Raw genomic sequence first — 22,087 nt, 5'->3', positions numbered from 1 at the left:
CCTCAAGTCAAAGGCAATCATCGGAGTCCTGCTGCAATACAAACACATAGCATATCCCAGCAAGGCTCCTTAATTCAGAGGGTTTCTCACATGGGAGATAGCACTACTACAATCAGTTTTGGTACTGGATTTTCAAAGATGTCACAATGTATTAAAGAAAAATACATTGGATTGAACTTTCTATTGTTGTTAGAGGATGCCAACAAAAACATTTAAAAACTTAACTATTGAGATGTAGCTATTTGATGGTTGCAGTATAGTGTTCCTTGCTCCTGCCCATCCTCCATAGAGGTGCTTGGGTAGTTTGATTATTTGGACATAGCAGAAGTAAGAATTCCTCTCTGAGTAATTCCTCTGGATAATTCCTCTGGATTATTCCTCTCTGAGTAATTCAGTGTTGACTTTTGAGAATGATGAACAGGAAATTATATTAGGAATGTGATAAAGACCAAAGGAATACTTGTTGGAAGTGACAGGCATTTTACTCAAGGTATTTACAAAAGTAAAGCTAATCACGGGCTGCCTCTTCCTTTAGCTCTTGCTGTATGTGTAGGAAACAGAAGACTGTCACTTCCCATTTAGAAGACTGTAGTGTTGAGGAACATTATTCATAAACCACATTCGTTGAGTGACTACTACAGGGTAAAACTAATGCTATTTGAGTAGTGAATTTCATGCTGCTTTAAATAGAGAAACTTCTAAAGGAAGTGGGATATAAAAATGAAAAGAAGGAAGAAAGAGATAGTTTTGATTTACAGAACATAGTTTCAGGGTTAATAAATATTGCTTTCAAATAAGTTTTTAATGTACAGGCTGGCTAATTGGTATAACCTAAAAAATCATATGGAAAAACTGTGTACTTGACCAATAGAAATTGAATTGTCTTCAGGTGCTGGCTCTGTTGTGTATCTTGTTTGTTCAGTTGTACCAGCACCATTTATTGAAGAAATTGTCTTTACTCCATTGTATGTTCTTGCCTACTTTGTCAAATATTAATTGAGCATAATGGCTTAGGTTGATTTCTGGGTTCTCTGTTGTATTCCATTGTTCTATATGCCTGTTCTTGTACTAGTACCAAGGCTCTTTTGATTACAGTTGCTTTGTAGTATAACTTGATATCCGGTATTGTGATCCCTCCTACTTTGTTCTTCTTTCTCAAGATTGCTGCAGCTATTTGGGGTCTTTTTTGGTTCCATTCAAATTTTTGGAGTATTTGTTCTAGATCTGTGAAATATGCTGTTGGTATTTTAATAGGATTGTGTTGAATCTATAGATTGCTTTGGGTAGTATGGCCATTTTAATGATGTTGATTCTTCCAGTCAATGAACATAGTATAGTCTTCCATTTGTTTGTATCTTCCTCTATTTCTTTTTCCAATGTCCTGTTGTTTTTTGAGTACAGGTCTTTAACCTTTTTGGTTAAGTTTATTCCAAGGTATGTTTTTGTGGTGTTGTTGTTGCAGTGGTAAATAGGATTTTTTTTAAGTTTCTATTTCAGAGAGATCATTATTGGTGTATAAAAATGCCATCGATTTCTGGACACCCCTTTCTTGTTTCTGTTCTTAAGGGAGCCCTTTTTAGTTTTAGCCCATTGTTTATAATGTTGGCTGTAGGCTTGTCATATATGGCCTTTATTATGTTGAAGTATGATCCTTCTATTCCATCTTTGCTGAGAGTTTTAATAAAAAAAGGTTGCTGGAGCCTGGCTAGCATTGCTCAGCGATTGAGTATTGACCTACAATCCAGGAGATCGAGGTTCTATTCCCAGTCAGGGAACATGCCCAGGTTGCAGGCTTGATCCCCAGTAGGAGGCGTGCAGGAGGCAGCCAGTCAATGACTCTCTGATCATTGAAGTTTCTATCTCTCTCCCTCTCCCTTCCTCTCTGTGAAATCAATAAAAAGAAATATTTGAAATAAATGAAAAAATGGTTGCCATATTTTGTTGAATGCTTTTTCTGCTTCTACTGATAAGATCACATGATTTTTATCTTTCATTTTGTTTATGTGATGTATCACATTGATTGATTTGCTAATATTGTACCATCCTTGCATCCCTGGAATAAATCTCACTTGGTCATGTTGTATGATCTTTTTAATGTATTGCTGAATTCTATTTGCTAATATTTTGTTGAGGAGATTGGCATCTATGTTCATCAGGGTTATTGGCCTGTAATTCTCTTTTTTTGAAGTGTCTTTGTCTGGTTTTGGGATTAGGATAATGCTGGCCTTGTAAAAAGATCTTGGAAGTCTTCCTTCCTCTTGAATTTTTTGTAATAGTTTGAGGAGAATAGGTATTCTTCTTTGAATGTTTGATAAAACTACTCTGTGAAGCTGTTTCCTCTCCTCTCCTCCCCTCCCCCCCTCCCTCCGCCTCTCCATTTAGGAATGGGTTTGTGTTCGAAAACTTTTAAAATTAGTTATTTGGAACTTGTTTATTTTTTCATAGAAATTATATTGCAAGTAACAGATTTCAGATTCAGTCAAGAAAACTTATTTAAACCATTCCTTTACTTGAAAGGAATATGATGAATGTTTATTAATATAATGGCATACTCATTTTGCCCCCATGAATTCTCATACTAGAGGAAGCTTAGCAGATGGTCTGTTTGGCAGTTTTCTTACCTATGAGATTTGAAATATAATGTGTATTGAACTACGTGGTGCTTTGGAGGATTCATTCATTCCTTCAGTAAATATTTATTCTGTGCCTACTATGTGCAAGGCGCTGGTCTAGACCCTGGGGATTTCAGAGATACAATGTTGATGAGGAGTGTGGTCCCCACAGCCGTCATGGTCTGAGTTGGTCTCCTCTTTTATCTGTAAATACCCATTGTCTCCTTGGCTTTACAGATAGTTCCCTGTTGTTAGTCTTCTGGTACTGTTCTTACTGTCTGTTACACTGTTGTTTCTCTCACCTTATCTTTCAAACCTTTGGTCATTCATACTATTATGCTTTAAATTCATTATGTCCTGTTCAAGGTATTGACTATATTGATTTCTTCAGAAGGCAGCAAGGTGATGTGCTGAGACCACTGTGCCCTCCGAGGGACCAGAAGGGTCATTGCAAGGGCTGACCAAGAATGAGGGAATCTTGAATTCAGGATTCTACAGTGGTAGTTGGTTTTCTGGCATAGACACTGTCTAAAAGATTGTGAGATTTTTTTTCAGGACCTTCTATAAAAAAATGTAATGATCAGTGAGAAACAATGGTTCTGTAGTTTATTTCCTCTAAGGTCTTTATATAGCCTTTAGAGAAATAAATTTTCATGTACATAAAGAGCTTAGTCCTTACTCCACTGAGATCCTTGACACGTTTTTTGGTATTTGAGACATATTGGTGTTGGGAAGAGAAGAACTGTACTCTCCATTGCTCCTTCCATGGACTATAGGGGTGATTGTTAACACAGCCTTAGCTTTTAAATATGTTTAGTATATATTTATGTGTTTGAAAAGGGGAGTGAAAGCTTCAAATATTTTAAATATTTTTTTGCTATACTGAATTCCTACTCACTGGCTCTGATTTGTGGAACACAGGTGTTAACTACAGGTTGAGATGAATGGTGTGATAGATACTAATGTGAATTAGTGGTGAGGAGCTGTGATGGAATATCTTTGGAACATTTTTTTCTCTTATGTGGTAAGCTGTGAAAGGAGCTTTCTTTTCTGGGTGTAAGCAAAGGGGTGAGGTTAGAGAAAAATGCCCAGAGGACTTGTAAGATATTAACTTGCCTACATTTTTCAAAGGGATTGCAAAATAGTTATGATAAGTGATGTTAATCCACCATGTATTTCTAGAGGTACCTTTTAGACAGGACCTGGGCAAGACACAAAGATTAATGAAATGGACCCTTTCACAAGAAAATCAAGAACTTTTATAGAATTAGCATTTGTTAAGACAAGCATATTGGGAAGATGAATTTATCTGCTTGCTGTTACTTGAACAAATACTGAGTGTCTAAAATTAAGTTTATACATATTCTTTTAATATCCCTCCCCTCTTATTGCAATTATTTTAGCATTGGTCGCATTTGTTGAAACCTATATTGATGTAACTTTCCTAGAGAAAGTGCTAACATGCCTCCTGTGCTATTTAAATGCTACTGTAACTGAAACTGTAGGTTTTGCTGCTTGCTGCAAAGAAAGTCAAACTTTCTTATGAGGCTGGTGCTGGTGCTGGTGCAAAAGGAAAGTGGTTTATCCAGGTGCTGCACAACCTGGGAGAATGGTGGACTCCCATCTCACAGACCATCTCCCCTTCCTGCTCAAGCCAGGGTTCTTATAGGGATAGGGCGGGGAGGGCTTTTTTTCTGTCCAGTTATCTTTTTAGCTTTTGGCATGCTGGGTCCACTCCATCTTTCTAGCTTTTGGCAGCTTGGTGTAAGAAATTCCCGCTGTGCCATCTTGGCCAATTGGAGAGGCTCCTTGATGCTCCGATTGTGTCTAAGGTAGCACTTCTGATCATTGCTCCAAGATACCTTCCCTTTTCTGAAGGGAAGAGAAACCTGCAGTTGCAACTCTATCCAGGTTTTGCTCTTGATTACCGTACTTGATCTATATTTAGACTGGAGGACTTTTCTAAACTCATAGCTGCAAGAATCACCTACAAGCTGCTGCCACTCAGTTATATTTCTTTAGCCTTGAACTCCCCTTCATTCCCTGTTGTCTACTGGGAATTATATATACTGGATAGATGATAGTTTTACCTGAAACTGAATGCATTGTTTTTTGTCCCAAGCTTCTTTGTCTTGTACTTGCCCTCAGCCCAACTACCCATGCCCCAAAGACATCTCATATTCATCCTCTCTTTCACCCTGCCACCCACCATGTACTAGACTCTTTTAAATAAGTCTCAGTCTGCATTTTAATAATTACACATTTTAATTGTCTTTTCACTCCACTGGCTTTCCATTAGTTTAGACCCTCATGACTTCTTTATCATTAGACAAACGAGCTAGGAGTGTTTACCTTCTAGTCCTTTATCCTTGAAACCTTCTGCAGAATAAATGCAAGTTAAGCTGGTGTGCATTCAAGGGTGCCCACACTTTTCATGAAAAAGTTCATATGGCTTAACTTAATCCCAATGTCCTTCACCTTCCTCTTTTGGATAACCTCAATCTCTTGAAATTCTCTCAAGTAATAATAGTATTAGCTAACATTTATTGAGTACTTACTATTTTCAGGAACTATTCTGAGCAGTTTGTCAAAGTTAAATAAGATAACACATGCTGTTACTGGAAATCCCCAGCTGGGTTTGGCTGCCTGTGGCTGTGTCCAATTCATCGGAGGCAGGGTTGAATCATACAAGGCGTTTATTGAGAAGGCCAGCCAGCCAAGAAGACGGAGCATACGAGCATCCAAAACCTGTCTTACAGCATGGTGCAAGGGACAGGATTATAAAGGGAAATGGGGTAAGGTGAAGCTGGGAACAGAATGCAGCTACATGCAGCCGTGGAGGTCTGCAGGCGTCAGCTATTGTTCTTGACCAGTCTGGCAATGCATGGACAAAATGGTATCTGAGTCTTGTGGTCAGCCCGTGTCTCTGACTGTTCTGTGCCTCTAGATTTATGACTTTGTTTTTATTGTCCTGTGTGTTTGTGTCCAACCATAAACCAGTCTGCTGAATTCAAAGGGAACACAAAGGGTCTGGAAAAGACAAACTTGTAACAATATATCATACGTCATACTATGAAATAAGCACAGCTAGTTATACAATCTTAACTATAAATCATAATCAGGCTATCACACCCCATTAATGCCACTATCCTATGCAGTCCAGTACTGAGACCTAGACAGTTGAAGAAAGTGCTCAGGTTTACACAACTGGTGAGTCAGCTCTCTGAGACTGAACTCATCTTGGGGAAGCAATTCAAGATTAGCAACCTCATAGTAATGAAATGAGTCGAGTGTAATGCAAATGGCAGGATAAACGTGACTCTACCTCCACTGTTCCACATCATGTATGGGGACCTTTTTCTCTGAGATGAAAATGACGGGAAAGCACAGGCTTTAGCTTTCCTCAGACTATAGTTCCCTAAAAATTAAGTTTCCAAACTCTTTGTGCTTGGGTAAATCCATTAGATGGCACTTGATTTCAAAAGATTTGCATTAAATTTCAGTGTTAAAGCGGTTTGTGTATTGAGGGAAATGTTTAACTTGTAAGTTATTTCTTTTACTTGTCAAATACAAGGGCGAAGTGATTGGCACATAGTTAGTATTTATTCTGTCTTTGCTCTTTAAAAAAGCATTGCTAAACAGGTTATACAGATGAAGAGTTGTTATAAAGAATTTTATTATTTGCTTTTTGAATTAACCTTCCAGTTGATTAAAATTAGCTTAATTTAATGAGTATTATGTTGCATACTGAAGGTAATTTAGGCTAATGTCAAGGACACTTTTATCTCTCTTTGTAGAAGGTGTTGAAATAATGAATGTAACAAAAAAGGAGTCAGAAAATGTTTGAAGTTTTTCGTCTCTGCCTCTAGGTGGATATTGAAAATTTCACTTTTCATTTTTGCATGCAGATTAAATGGAAAGACATTTTGTAATATAACATTAGTGTTATATTTTACAAAACAAAGTTACTGAACTTTGATTTTTTTACTACTATTGGATTGTGGTTATTAGAATGAATAGTGACTTTATATTATGTATCACTGTAAACTGAGCTTTCATTCAGAACTTGGAGTGAATAGAAGCTGTGCGTTTGATGTATCTTCATTGGAAGATAAATCACTGTTAAGCAGCAGCTCTCAGTTCTTCCCTGCTTTTCTTAGGTCACTTTTTTCCTTTTCTACTCCTCCAACTCCCCAAAGACTTAACAGAATCATTTGAATTTTTTTCTTCTTTTAAAGCAGTTAAACTCTCTTTTTTTCTGAATATGCTTTTAGATGGAATCTTAAGGTATACCTGTGGGGTCTAGTTCACATTGTAAAGTCAACAGTTAAAGGGATTACTGACTCCCAAGTGAGCCCCGTATACAAATGGCAAGTTGCCTTGGAAACAAGGCTCATTCTTTGAGTTGAAAATATTATCTTGTCTTTAAATACCACAGATGATGGTTTGCTTACCGCTGTTGCATCATCTTTAGGTCTAGCATTGCGCCGAGATGTTTTCTGCTTAACTACTTTATAGTACTAATTGATTGATTGGAACTATAGCCAGCTTTTCTTTTCTTGAGCTTTTAATTTTAAACATAATTTGCAAAATTTAGAACTAAGAAAATGATTCTTCAAATGTCTATTTTAGGATGGGAAGTTTTCCATTACTGATTGCCCCCCCCCCAAAAAAAAAAAATTATCATAGTTCCCTAGATTTGACTGGCAAGAAATTTTAGGGCTGAGTCATTTGTCACATGTTCAACAATGGAATTAGTGATGGTTTGACTGGAAACATGTCAGTGCCTACAGTTCTGTGAGATGGTGTTACTTGACGAAAGACTTAGGCTGATTTCTCCAGTGTACCTGAAAGAGCCTGATACAAACTCTAGCACAGAGCTCTATGATTCAAGCTGCTAGGAGAATGTGGTTGCTACTTGAGGCTTACCTTCCTCTTGTGTAAACCTCCTATCTTCCTCTCATTTAAACATTTATATCTTGCTCGTTGCATGGTGGGAAGTGGAATTGAGGGTGACAAGGTTTTCAGATCAGTGTAACAGTTCCCAGCTTAATTTGCCTGTCTGGCTGATGAGGTAGAAAGACTCAAAAAGGCCTTCCTAACCAAGGGACTCAACTCTGTCTTGCTGGACTCACCAAATGGAAGCAGAAATCCAGACACACAAGATCAGAGCGTAAGATTTTACTGTTCAAGACTCAGTGATCCTGCCTGGTGGTAATTATGGTGCTGTATTTCTGGGTTGAGCAATCACATTGGCAGCTACTCATCCCTAGGTCTGTGGGTCAGGGCCTGGGGAGAGTTGAGGATGGTGACATGGGCTTGGGGGTAAAGGGAGCAATGACATTTCTTTGTTAGACAGAGATGGGAAGTATCACTTCACACATACTTGCTCACCAAAGCTCAGGTAACATTATGATTTGGGGCTGTGGGTTTTGGCAGTGTACTTAATTACAGTTTAGAATAAGGCATCGAAAGGGTGGTGTGTGTGTGTGTGCGTGCGTGTGTGCATGTGCATGGTTTTGACTTGTCTCATTATACTTTATTTCCTACATGATGTTGGACTTTTGATTAAAAAATATTTTTTTAACTTAGATCCCCAATTCCCAGACTGTGTCATTCATTGAAGGAGTTGCTCTTGAGGGAGTCTATTTACTATTCATTAATGCAGCTTTTAAAAAAAAAATTAATATATTTATTTTTAATCTTTATTGTTGAAAGTATTACACATATCCCCCTTTTCCCCCTTTCCCTCCCCACTGATCCCCTCCACCCTGCATCTGCCCCACCCCCAAACCTTCCCCATTCTATTGTCTGTGTCCATGAGTTATGCATTTATGCATGTAAGTTCTTTGATTATAATCTCTCTCCTCCCACTTCCCCACCCCTATCTTCCCTGTGAGATCCCTCAGTCTGTTCCATGCTTCTATGTCTCTGGATCTATTTTGTTCATCAGTTTATCTTGATCATAATATTCTACATATGAGTGAGATCGTGTGATACTCATCTTTCTCTGACTGGCTTATTTCACTTAGCATAATACTCTCCAGGTGCATCCATGCTGTCCTAAAGGGTAAGAGATCCTTCTTTCTTACAACTGCATAGTATTCCATGGTGTAAATGTCCCATAGCTTTTTATCCACTCATCTACTGATTGGCACTTGGGCTGGTTCCAGATCTTAACTATTCTAAATTGCGCTAATGCAGCTTATGTTTGAATATTAATCCTGAATAGCTATTTCTGAATTAATATGTAGTACATACTGATTGTCAAGCTAAATCATACTCAAGGCTATTAGTTGATCATAACTCTTAAATTGGGAATCTGATCAGTCTGAAGGCCGAACGGTGATAGAGTGTTTTACCCTGGGAGACAGCAGCATTAAATCGCAGCTCTGAAATATAAGCATCAGGGCTGGGAAGTGTCTTAGGTGAATATATTTCACAGTGGTTTCCACATGGAGCATAATACCTTTATTTGGGGTTTGTAACCCAGTAATTACCTTCTTAAAGGATGCTACTAGCTCTCATAGGACAGGTGACTTTGACTTACAACTGGTGGAAGCTTATATGATGGTGGTGGTCCCCTGGCTTGTTGAGGTAGTACTGTCTTACCCTCCCTATGTGAGATGTTTGAAATGGCACTGGTAAAGATTTCTTGCATTATGAGTAGATGACACAGTATGCTCATTTACAGAACCATCCTAGAGTCTGTTTTTCTTTTTCTTATGTGCCACAGGTTATCCAGTGTGCTTTATGGGAGGCAAGTGAAAATGAATTTTCTTTTATAAAAGGTATGACTAAAGGGGAATTCAGGAACCTAAATACTTGATCAGCTTTACCAAGTATTTGAAAAAACATCCCTGAGTGAAATGGCAAAAAAATGTAAAGGTATTGATATGTGTGATCCTAATTGTAGAAATTCAGAGATTTACCTATAGGAAGGAAAAGCCATTTTTGCAATAGTGATAGTTTAGGATTATATGTTATGGAACAGCATCACATCAGTTGTAAAATAGATGTGTCTTCCACTTGATTTTTACTGTTAATTTTTCAGACTTATTGCACTGTGCTGTAGCTCTCACAGTTACTGAGTTTTCTGTTGAATTTACATGCAAATATGCCCATGGAATCTCCTTGTCATTGCTCAGAGATGTGTTACATCATGCCATCATTATTTTGGGGTTCAAAAGCATCATCATCCTAGTGCTGTGTTAGGAAGAATATTGACAATATGACATATGCAGAGGGTTCTCCGCCAGAACGACAGTCAAGTGCTCTTTCTCTTTTGTGTTTCTTGCTGGTTCTGTTTTGATATTGTAGACCAAGTGGTTCAGTGGAGTCTGTCTTAGTCATTGTTCCTTAAAGTGAAGAGAGGGTCTTAAAGGTTTCTTCAGGTTTATTGTGATTTTTAGTATTTTTTCCATATGCTTTGGACCTTCTCCAGGGCCAAAAATGTGAAACCTTTCTAGAGTTAAGTCTTTATTTCAAAGTCAAATAATTCCATATATTATCTTGATATGTAAAAGACATTCATGTGACCCATAATAATAATCTTTCTCTGGATATGTTTAGCCTGTACATGAAGAAATCAACAAATACAGAAAGAAAGATTGCTCAAGAGTGGTGTCAGTAAAGTGGCTTCTGAGATGTGAGTCTGAGTCTAGAGATCTTGAGATCTTACTTAGGCAGTTACTTAAGTCACCTGCCATTTTCCTGTATGAAGACAGAATCTGTAAGATCTTTTGATTCTTTTGAAAAGCTCTTCTGATACCACCAGCATGGAATTGTTTGTATTGTTCTTGGTTACCCTCAAATGTGTTCAGAAAATTTTAGGTGGTAGTATCAAAATTACATGAATTTGTTAAGGTGGGTTATTGCCTTTGGTAAATCAAGAATGAACAGGATCCTGTTCAAAGACTTGTAGATGGTCGCAGTCTGTGGCTCTACAGTGGGCTGTGCTGTTAGATGTTCAGGGGCAGGAGCACTGGGAGAAGATAGATTTGATTTCCAATCTCAGATTCATTCTGTACTTATTTATAATTCAGCTTTGGTGAAATTAATCTGAGCCTCAGTTTTCTGTAAAATGAGATATAAAAGCTGCTCTGACCTTCTGTGAGCAGTTGGGAGGATGCAGTACATCTTCAAAAGAACTCCATTTTGTGGTTATTGTGATGTTGGATTTTTTTTAGCAAGGCTTCTCCTTTCCTTCCCCTGTTTCTTCCCCCTTCTTATTATTGGTGTGTAGAAGAGCCTTGCATCAGTCTTCAGTTACTCCTGAAACTGATGTTCAAATTTGTAAAAGTATGTGTTTGTCAACCATCCCAGTATAACTTAATACTAACTAGATGTACACTGGTTATCATTTGAAAGTTGATATAGCTTATCTCCTTGTCACAGCAAGGCCCCTACATTTTTGGCCCATGGGTCCCTTTCTTCATTTTCAAAGTCAGCAATTAGTATCTCCTTAACTATTGTCATACCTCTCTCTGACACCACTGGAAAAGGTCCACTGTTTCACTAGTGTGGTTAGATGACCTCAGTGGGCAATCCAGGATAATCCCCTTTCAAGGTTCTTTTTTATATTGAATTTACTGGGGTGACATTGGTTAATAAAATTATATAGGTTTCAGGTGTACAGTTCTACTATACATCATCTGTATATTGCATTGTGTATTTACCAGCCCAAAATCAAGTCTTCTCCCATCACGATTTATCCCCCCTTTACCCTCTTCTACCCCCCCTTCCCTCTGGCAATCACCATGCTTTTGTCTGTGTCTACCATGCTTTCATTTTTTTCTTATCCAGAATAATCTCCCCCTTCTAAGATTTTTAACTTGAATCACACCTTCAAGTCCCTTTTGCCATGAAAGGATAACAGATTCTGGGGATTTGGGCGTGGACAGTAATGGGCATTAGTCTGCTTGCCACAACTACCATGCTCTTTTTTGAGATTAAGAAATTAAGGCCTAGAGATGGTAGAGAGACCACTGGATTTACCAACAGCCATGTAAGAGGTAAGATCAGAGCTGTTTTTGAATGTAGGTCTCCTTGATTGTGAATTCTATGCTCTTAGCCACTTTGCAACATGCAGTCGTGGGCCTTCAGCTCATCCTTTTACTGATTAAAAGGGGCACCCTTGATCTAAGTGGTTTATAAGTGTTTGAGTGTAGTGTGATGTTTATAAAACAGGTTTTCTCTTGGAGGGTTCTGATGTTTCAGAGTTAAAATGACTCGTCCTGAGGTAGGTAAGAAATGGGTGGCCCAGTTTGGAGTTTATTTATATGTGGGTTATCAGGGGTGTTATCCTAAAGTCAGCCTGTGTTTTCTCATGGAGACTTGATAGGTGAGAGGATCAGAAGAGATTAAGTAATAACTATCGAAAGTAAAAGTGAACTTTCAAAAACAGTCTACTTCATGGGCAGCAGTGAAGAATCCATCTGTTAAAATATGAATTTGAGTCATGCTTCACAAATTTAAAAGCAGATTTTTTTACTGTTTTGAAGGGCATGATAGAGATTTTTAATAGGTGATATTTTTGTGAAGGTCTCATTTTCTTTTGCTATATTACTATATGTTTACTTGTAGAGTAGATTTGCTAAAATTATATATCCTTCCCAATTTAGCACAAAATTACTTCATATCTGCACCTGGCACTTAAATTTTGGTTTAAAAGAAAGCTGTAGAATTGTATGTTATTGGCATATTGCAAATCACCAGCTGTGATTCTGTCACTGAAATTCAAACAGCATTTGTTCCTGACACAGTCCAGATTTCATAATACTTGTATTTTCTAAAAGTCTTGAAGATAATTATTGAAACTAATATATATGTAGAATTTCTTCCATCATGTTTGGCATTTAAAGACTTGTTTTTTGTAATTTACAATCTTTATTTTTAGTTGATTGTTGAGAGAGCACACCACTGTTTAAAGTTAATAACATCTTAATTTCATTTGCTTCCATTTAAGCACCAAAATATCAAAACTTAGTATCTTCAAAATGCATTAAAATTTTTTATTGAGAGAGATCAGTTTGAGAGAGAAACATCAATTGGTTGCCTCCCATAAGCACCTCATCCAGGGATTGAAACCATAACCGAGGTATGTGCCCTGACAAAGAATCAAACTCACAACCTTTTGGTGTACGCAACAATGCTCCTACCAACTGAGCTACCCAGCCAGGGCTCAAAATGCATTTTAAACCACATACCTTGTGAGAAGTCTGATGACATTCAAATCAAATACAGAAATTCTATAAAGAGCCTGCAGTGGATATTGTTAAGCTTACCAGGGTTACCTAAGCACCTTGACTTTTAGTTTTATATCCCAAATTGAAATTTACTAAAAGGATAAGCAGTCTAATATAGGGTTGTCAAACATAGTTATGCTCATTTATTTATGTATTATCAGTAGCTGTTTTCATGCTACAATAGCAGAGTAGATTTGTTGTGACAGAGACTATATGGCCTGCACAGCTCTAAAAATATTTACTGTCTGGCTTTTTTCCAAAAAAGTTTACTGATCCCTGATGTAGTAGAAAGTATGTGTGACTAATATAGGGAGATGCTTGCCAGTCAGTGGTTAAATACCCAGGCTGATTTTATTACTGTATATGGAATCTTCTGTGTATACATACAGACACCTTTTCATTTTTTATAAATGCCAAGGAGTTCTTTTCCCATTTATGTTAAGGTTGAATTTCCCAACTATTCATCCTACTTTGATTTCTTCTTACCTTTTAGCTTCCTTACAGATTGTTTAATCAGCTCATTATATACAATACTACAACAGGGTTCTGAGCTTCCTGTTTGTCTCCATGTCTTTATGACCGTGGGATGGTTTTCTTTTTTGTCTTATTAATTGATTGATAATATGTTTATGTAAATTGCACTTGTTCAAAATGACAAAACTGTCTGTGAAATGAGAATTACAATTATAAATGATTATCGTATGCTGTAAATTTTATCTTACTGTCATTTATAACTGATAGGGATATTGGCATTGAAAAAGCTTGAGTTGGAGGCAGAAAGTGTGGTTTGTTTGTGGTATAGTCATGATTCTTCTTTCCTTGGAATGCTAAGCTTAATTTGCTAGGCATAGGATTGTAGGGTGAATGACCAAGGTGGTATTGTTCCTTCAAACTGTATTCCTTCTTTATTACTCTTTGAGATTTTAAAGAAGTGCTGCCACTGCTTAGTTATAAGAAGAAATTGATTGAATTTTAATTTTTATGGTATTTTGTAATGTTGTATTATGAAATTAAAAAAATTTTAATTTTGAAATAATCTTATATTTAGGAAAAGCTGCAAAAATAATACAGAGTGTTTCCATATATCTATCCTTCATCTATACTTTCATACCACAGAACCATAGTACAGTTATCAGAGGCAGGAAACTAATCTATAGCCCTTACTTGAACTTTGCCTCTTTTCCACTAATGTCCTGTTGTTTTTTAGCCCCGGATCCAGTCAGGGACATCACGTTGCATGCAGTTCTTATTTCTCCTCAGTCTCCTCCAGTTTACACAATTTAATGAGTCTGTTTTTTACTTTCATAACCTTGATAGTTTTAAACAATATGAGTTATTTTATAGAATGCCCCCAAATTTGGATTGGTCTGATGCTTCCTCATAATTAGATTAAAGTTACTCATTTTTGGCAGGAATATCACAGAAGTATGGTTATATACTTCTCAGAGCATGTTATCAGAGGATGTATGATAATATATCTTATTACAGTTGATGTTAACTTTGGTAAAGTGGTGTCTGCCATATTTTTCCACTGCAAAGGTAGTATTTTTAATTTTTAATTAAAAATATTTTATAGGGAGGTACTTTGAAATATGCAAATATTCTATTTTTCATTATATTCTCATCCATTAATTTTGGCATCCTTGGGTAGATATACCTGCAACAGGTATACTGTGGAGATTGTCTAATGATGATTTCTATTTCCATCATTCCTTCTATATTTTATTGGAATGCTACAATAAGGAGAAGCTGTCCATTCTCCACCATTTATTTATTTCTTCAGTTATTTATTTGTATCATTGTGGACTCACAGATATTTAGTTTATTTCTGGGTTATAATCTATTTACTTGTTTACAAGTTTTCCCATCTTTGGCCATTGGGAGCTTCTTTAGGTTGGTACCTGATTCCCTCTGATGTGCCTCCCATCATTTTTGAGTGCATCACAAGATGTTCCAAGCTCATCATGTATTTTATCTGCCCCCAACTCTGGAATTATTTTTCTAAGGAGCCCTAGTTCATTTATTAGAGAATGGTATTAGAAACCAAGATCTGGGTACTTGTATTCATTGGTACTGGTTGTCATTGCTTCTAGGACCTCTCAGTGGATAGAACTAAGAAATACATGTTTGTTTACCACACATGCATTAACATCTATTCAGTCTCATCTGTCAGTCTAACTACTTACCTACCTATAAAAACCATGAGTTCCAATTCTCATCTAATACCACAGAGTGCATTTTCTTATTTGTATCTTTGTTTCTAACAGTAAGAATCGTGGCTCTCATTGTCCTCATTATTCCAAATACTTTTCCTTCTCATTCATTCTTGGGGGTGTGTGTGTGTGTATGTGTGGTTTTAGGAGTGGAGGTGGTAGTAGTAGTGTGAGAATTTCTAAACTACACACTTGTGAGAAACAAATTTACTAACTAGAAAATTATTTCTGTGACAGTTCTTTTTGTCTGTAGCCTTACAGTAAACGGTGAAAAAAGTTTTCCAAAGTCACTTAGTTTTTATCTTCCCTATCATCTTCAGTTGGTTGTCTTTTTCATTGGTAACATAGTTTGGTTTACTTGTATTACCTTTTATTTTTTAATTAATTAATTAATTTTAAAATATATCTTTATTGATTTCAGAGAGAGGAAAGGAGAGGGAGAGAGAGAGAGATGGAAACATCAATGATGAGAGAGTCATTGATTGGCTGCCTCCTGCACCCCCCCCCCCCCCCCCCCCCCCCCGCTGGGGATCGAGCCCGCAACCTGGGCATGTGCCCTGACTGGGAATCGAACCCCGATCGCCTGGATCCTAGGTTGACGCTCAACCGTTCGTTGAGCCACGCCCGGCCGGGCTTGTATTACATTTTAGATTCTCTTGCCCCCTGGTTGATTTCAGTTATTTATTTCTGTTTTAGGTATTTGGATTATTATGATTCTAAGAGTTAGAGAAAAATATTCAGAATAGTATCACTGCACTGTTATCTCTATTATCCATTCCTATTCTCTCTCACTCTCTCACTCTCACTCTCACTCTCACTCTCTCACTCTCACTCTCACACTCTCACTCTCACTCTCACTCTCACTCTCACTCTCACTCTCACTCTCACTCTCACTCTCACTCTCACTCTCATTCTCTTCCTACTAACTCCCTGTAGGCAGCCAGTTTCATTGGTTTCTTTTATATCTTTCCTATATTTCTTTTGCAAAAATGAGTAGATATATGTGTACTTTTTAATATCCACTTTTTATATGAAGGGTACCTTATACCTTTTGCTATATATACTATACATCATATACAAATATGCATTATATATACACAAAAACATTTTTGTTTGCCATTTAATATAATATTTACAAAAAGACTTAAGTCAGTCCTATCTCCCTTAGCATTCTGTGATATAAAAACATTTGTATTATTTTTCACCCGTAGAATTTTGAATATGAAATGCACAACTTAGAAATGAAAAAGTAAAGCATCAAAATGCAGGGAAAGACAATTTCTTGAAGTTTTGCTTCCTAAAACATAACATTCCTGGGTGCATAAATATCAATATTGTTTCTCTATAGCTATAAGTCAAACGTGGTGTGGAGTTTATGGTAGTAATTTAAATGCCTTTGTTTATAATATCCCCTTTACCTTTTTTTCTAGCTGGTAGCAGTGTTTGATGAGCAGGATCCACATCATGGAGGTGATGGCACCAGTGCTAGCTCCACAGGCACCCAGAGTCCAGAGATATTTGGCAGTGAACTTGGTACCAACAATGTTTCAGCTTTTCAGCCTTATCAAGCAACAAGTGAAATTGAGGTCACACCTTCAGTCCTTCGTTCAAGTAAGTGAAAGTCCTTTCTTTAATGCACATTTCATCTTAATTTATGGGGATTCCAACTTTTATTATTCAGCCATGCTCCTGTGAATGGGATTCATTACATGTTTTTATCAAAAATTGATTAAGTTTAGAACCTGGGCAAATGTCTTTTGCAAAAGAGATAGGCAAGATTCTGTACATTTTAATAGGTTGGGGTTACTTTACTTTAGACTGGTAGACTTTTAATTGCTCACTAAAGGTAAATAATGCTAAGAGTTAATTACCTGAATTTTTCTTTCCATATATTTCATCTGAATGCGTGAACAAATAGAAATAATCAAAGGGCTTTACAATGAAATAAAACATAGCATCTTTGATTGCCAGTCAACTTGGTTATAACCATTACTTGAACTTTATCTGAAGAATAGGAGGAGAGACCTCAGGGCGATAGTTATCTTCAGGGATCTGGAAGAGATGCTATTAGAATGCCATCTCAAGGAAAGAAAATATAGGACATAAAGAGTTTTATTAGGAATCCTAGGACCCAGAGTATTCTAGTTCCAGTACACTTGCTTGAAGAATTCTGTCAGCCATTCCTAGAAGTTTTCTTGGAAAAGTGAGGAACTTTGCTGGGAATCATGTTTAGTTTTTGTAACTGTATAATCTTATAATTAAGCAATTCAGAGTAAGAAGGTTCATTTCAAGAAATTTATAAGTTAAAAATCATTTATGTTTTAAGCACATCTATTTAGAAACATTTAAATTTTTGAAGTGGAAAATTTAGTCTTTGCTATTTACCGATAGTCTTAAGTAGATCTTCACGAATAGATAGCTAATAATATAATAATATATAATATATAGAAATCATATATAGAATAAGGTAGATAATATTTAGATTATATAGTTTCTTCTTCTAAAATGCATCCTTGGACTGATGCACCAACGTGGTGGGTTCCATTCCTGGTCAGGGCACATGTAAGAATCAATCCATGAATGCATAAATGAGTGGAACAACAAGTTGATGGTATTCCCTCCCCCCCCCTCCCCCCTCCCTCCCTCCCTCCCTTTTTCTCTCTCCCTCCTTTTCCATCTCTCTGCATCTCTCTAAAATCAGTTAAGAAAAAGCATCCTCCTTTCTACTTTTTGTGTTGGTAGCAATCTATGTTATTTTCCCAATTTACTTCTAGCTGTTTTTACACTGCTTCTGCTTCCACTGTCCCTTGAAGGAGAACAAGAAACGAACATCAGTTTAGCAGTTAACAAATCTGATGGTGCATCAGAAACCAAAGGAAAAGTGTGCCATAGAGATGTATAGAATTGAGAAGGCACACTCCTATGATGGGATATGTAAGTGATGCCCTAGAGCAGAGGTGGGGAACGTCTGGCCTGCAGGCCATATACTGCCCGTGAAATCATTTGTTCTGGCCCTGCCAAGGCAGCCGCAGGCAGGAATTGAAATTCAGTAAATCTAGGAGCTTTTTCGTAGCTAATTTTTAAGCTGATGATTTTGTATCGCCCTTGAATGATGTTATAAATATCCATATGGCCCTTGGCAGAAAAAAGGTTCCCCACCCCTGCCCTAGAGGATCATATATGGGTGCAGGCCAGTGTTAATCACTTTCTAAAATTGCTTTCCATCATAAGGACAAGAAATAATTATAGGTGAGAGCTAGGTTCAATGAAGAGGAAGTTGGAGTGTGAACAGATACGATAAGTGTTTTAGTTGAACATTTTCTGATATCTGGGAGATTTACATTTGTTTTTACACATATACAAACAAATATATTTTAAAGTAATTTTGTGGAAATAATATTTAATTACTACATGGTTATGCTATTTAAAAATCTTATGTTGGATTTACTTGGGGCAAAATTTTTCAAAAGTTGAGGTCTGTACTATGTATGGTCTACAAGATAATATGTAAGTGGTATACAGATCACTCTATTTTCTTTCTTTTCTAAAATATGTTTTTATTTTAGAGAGAGAGGAAGGGAGAGGGAGAGGGATAGAAACAACGATGAGAGAGAAACTTCAACATTGATTGGCTGCCTCCTGCACATCCCCTGCTGGATATCAAGCCCGAACCAGGTCCTCTTGGTTCATGGGTTGATGCTCAACCACTGAGCCACACTAGCTGGGCTTTCTTTTATTGTATACTAGCTCATTAAGTCTTGCTTTAATGCTTATCTGCTTGTAATAAGCATGTGTATAAAAAGTGGATTACATTTGAGTTAAATAAAAATTTAATTACAGATATTCCATTGCCTGATGTTTAGAATATAGTGTTTTTATGTAATTAAATCCTAATGTATATCATTAAGTACAGAGTTTTTTTTACTGTTGTAGTTTTTTACTCATGTGTTTTATAAACAAGATGCACCTTTAATTTATCTGTGCCTTAAAATGTTGGAGGAAAGGTAAATCCTACCTTTACGTTAAGAAGAATTTGAATGGCATGCTTCCCATCAATTTTACTCCTTTGACTTCTCTGGACTCAACAAAAATTCTAAAACACTACCACCCACATTTGACTGGCCCTATGTGTTGAAACTTAAATGCTATTTTCAACCCAGTATATTTCTTTTACTTTGTTTTTATTGAGGAAAGGGTGTTATATTTGAAGCATATGTATTGTCTTGCAGCCACCAGTGGGAGAATATACAAGTCTTCCTTTCTTGCTCTGATTTCTATATGCTAAAATTATTTAGATTTTAATGGCCTTGGCAAGCATGGGGTAAGTGCATATTAATCATTTTCTAAATACAAGGTTTGGTGACTGTGTAAAAGTTACCCCATAGGAGTCATCAGTCTAGTAAGATGATTTTTCATACTGTTTATTCATATTAATTAAAAAATAAAACAAGAGTTGATCAATGCTGGTCAGACATTGTGCTAGGTGATAAGAGTCCAGAGTTGAGTTCAAATAAGGCATAGACCTTGTCATCAAGAAGTTTGTTTAGTGGTCTTTCTGATTTACAGACATGAAAATAAAGAAGCCAACAATATGTAGAGCCTTGCTCAATTGAGGAATAATCACCTCTAGTTAGGGGCATGGTTAATAAAGGATTTTAGATAAATAAACTTCTAATTTTTGTCTTGAAGAAAGAAAGTGATAACTTTCCCAAGTTTTCTATGAATGAATTGACTCATTCCCTTTGTTCCATAAGGAATTGATGGAAACTGTGAAAACTATACAATTTTTTTTTCTCAATGAAGAGTGGATATTAAGTGTTGGTATTAAGATTAATCCTAGGATCTTGTCACTAATTTTTCCTTGAGTTTTCTTGTAGTAGATACAAAATTACTTATCTCATAGCTCTCAACTGGGAATGATATTTTCCCCCAGGGACATTTGACAATGCCTGCAAGTATTTTTAATTGTCCCAGCTGGTGAAGGTGGGGGGACGCTATTAGTAGCTGATTGAGAACAAGGATACTGCTGAACATTCTACAAGGCACAGGAAGGTCCCCCATATCAAACAACTCTCCAGCTCAAAGCGTTAATAGAGCTGGGATGGAAAACCCCTGAGTTAGTGAGTCATTGTCCTTAAGGTCAAAATAGCTGTTACCTAAGAGAAGTTAAAACTGAAACTTGAGAAAAATTTTCTTGAGCCCAGTGTCTTGAATAATACCCTTAAACTGAAGGGCAAAGAAATGATCACTAGCTAATAACAATATTGCTCATAGTAGGTAGGCAACAGACCATAACAACAAAAAACAGAGAATTATGGGCAGTATTACACAAAAATAGTAGTGTAAATATAATTAATAGAACAAAAATAAGTTTTCCTAAGCATAAAAACGTGTTTTAAACATTGAGAAAATAAACTACATAATGAAAGACTGCTTATATGAAAGCTTCTTTTTAAAAAAATTTTTAATATGTTTTTATTGGTTTCAGAGAGAGGGAGAAGGGAGAGGTAGATAGAAACATCAATGATAAGAGAGTCATAGATTGGCTGTCTCCTGCATGCCCCCTACTGGGGATCGAGCCCACAACCCAAGCATGTGTCCTGACTGGGAATCAAACTGTGACTTCCCTATTCATAGGTCGATGCTCAACCACTGAGCCATACTGGCCTGGCTAAAAGCTTCTTAGTTGAAGGAATAAAATAGGATACCTATTTTAACATTAACCTATTTTATACAAAAAATAGGTACCTATGGGTAAGGGTGAGAATCAGATGGAGGAAATGGATTAAAGCTAGACTTGTAATTCATTCTTTTATATATTTGGTATTGGAGCTATATCTTACTTTTCATAATTATAAGACCATAATATTTTAAAAATAAAATTGTTAATAATTAATATTTAATAAATAACTCAATTATTAAAATAAAAAATGATATGACACAACTAACATAAGTTGATAACTCGGTTAAGTTGATTGCTCAATCATCCAAGAGTAACTACTGGGTGTTCCCCCAAAATGTATTACACACTTCTCCTGATAGCTCAATTGATGTTTTTTTTCTTTTCAGATTTAACCCATTGGAATTAATAATTATTCAAAGTGTGTATACATTTTTTTGGGAAACCCTATATTTTAAGTAACTATAAAACAGTGGATGCTGGACCTGGATGGTACCAAACCCTATATATACTATGTTTTTTCTTGTATAATAAAGCTTAATTTATAAATTAGGCAAAGTAAGAGATTAACAACAATAACTAATAATAAAACAGAACAATTATAATAATGTACTATAATAAAAGTTATGTGAACATGGTTAAAAAAAACCCTCAAAACATAATAATTTGTACAACCAAGGAGAGACTGAAAAAAAGAACTGCCAAACAAACAAGAACGCTATGACTGCTTGCTGTTGGTAATGTTGGTATTGTTAATCTTAGAATATCAGATGGGTTTTATGAGATGAGGCAAATGAGGAATTATAATAACATTCTAACTTTGTTATTCCTCTTGTCATTGAGGACCCAGGATACTTAGTATAGAAGAAAAGGGATACAGATGTAAGAGGAGAGTAAATAAAAGTCTGTAAGCCTCAATTTGAATAGGACATAACAATGAATTATGCTATATTTTATTTCATACCCCCCTCCCCCCCACACACACCAAAGAAAAACAAGGATGGAAGAAAGAAGGGAAAATCCTGTATGTGTTCACTGAAAAGATCTAGAACCAATGACCAACCTAGTAACTGAGCATTTCTGATATCTAGACTGAGCTCTGGAAATAGCATTTCCCATTAGAAAGGATCACAGCTTTTTGGATAAATGGTTGAATTCAGGTCTGGGCAAGAAATGTATGAGATGATCGTGGATTATCCCGTCATATTAGAAAATAAGGAAGCTATGAAAGGTTACTAGAGTTACCTACAGGGCCCCAGAGTCAACTTTAGGCTCCCACTGGCCCAAGAAGGACAATTGGAACATCAAGAAAGATAGTAACAGCAGATAGTTCAT

The 22,087-nt window shown here is 36.5% G+C and overlaps 1 protein-coding gene and 1 pseudogene across 16 annotated transcripts in view; one reads left to right on the top strand and one right to left on the bottom strand.

Annotated features, from left to right (window-relative positions):
- The window catches only part of LOC148094260 (ubiquitin-conjugating enzyme E2 L3 pseudogene), a 76,801-nt pseudogene extending 69,706 nt beyond the window's left edge, over positions 1 to 7,095 (bottom strand).
- PARD3 (par-3 family cell polarity regulator) overlaps positions 1 to 22,087 on the top strand; it is a 720,826-nt gene that overhangs the window by 239,442 nt on the left and 459,297 nt on the right. For all 16 annotated transcript variants that reach the window (XM_087823918.1, XM_087823919.1, XM_087823914.1 and 13 more), the window contains exon 3: positions 16,503 to 16,683. In XM_087823918.1, the coding sequence (XP_087680044.1) occupies positions 16,503 to 16,683 (181 nt within the window). The remainder of the gene's footprint in view (positions 1 to 16,502; positions 16,684 to 22,087) is intronic.

The sequence above is a fragment of the Miniopterus natalensis genome, chromosome 1, assembly GCF_054644295.1.
Source record: "Miniopterus natalensis isolate mMinNat1 chromosome 1, mMinNat1.hap1, whole genome shotgun sequence".
In the NCBI taxonomy this organism is placed as follows: domain Eukaryota; kingdom Metazoa; phylum Chordata; class Mammalia; order Chiroptera; family Miniopteridae; genus Miniopterus; species Miniopterus natalensis.
This window is presented reverse-complemented; position numbering and strand designations above follow the sequence as displayed.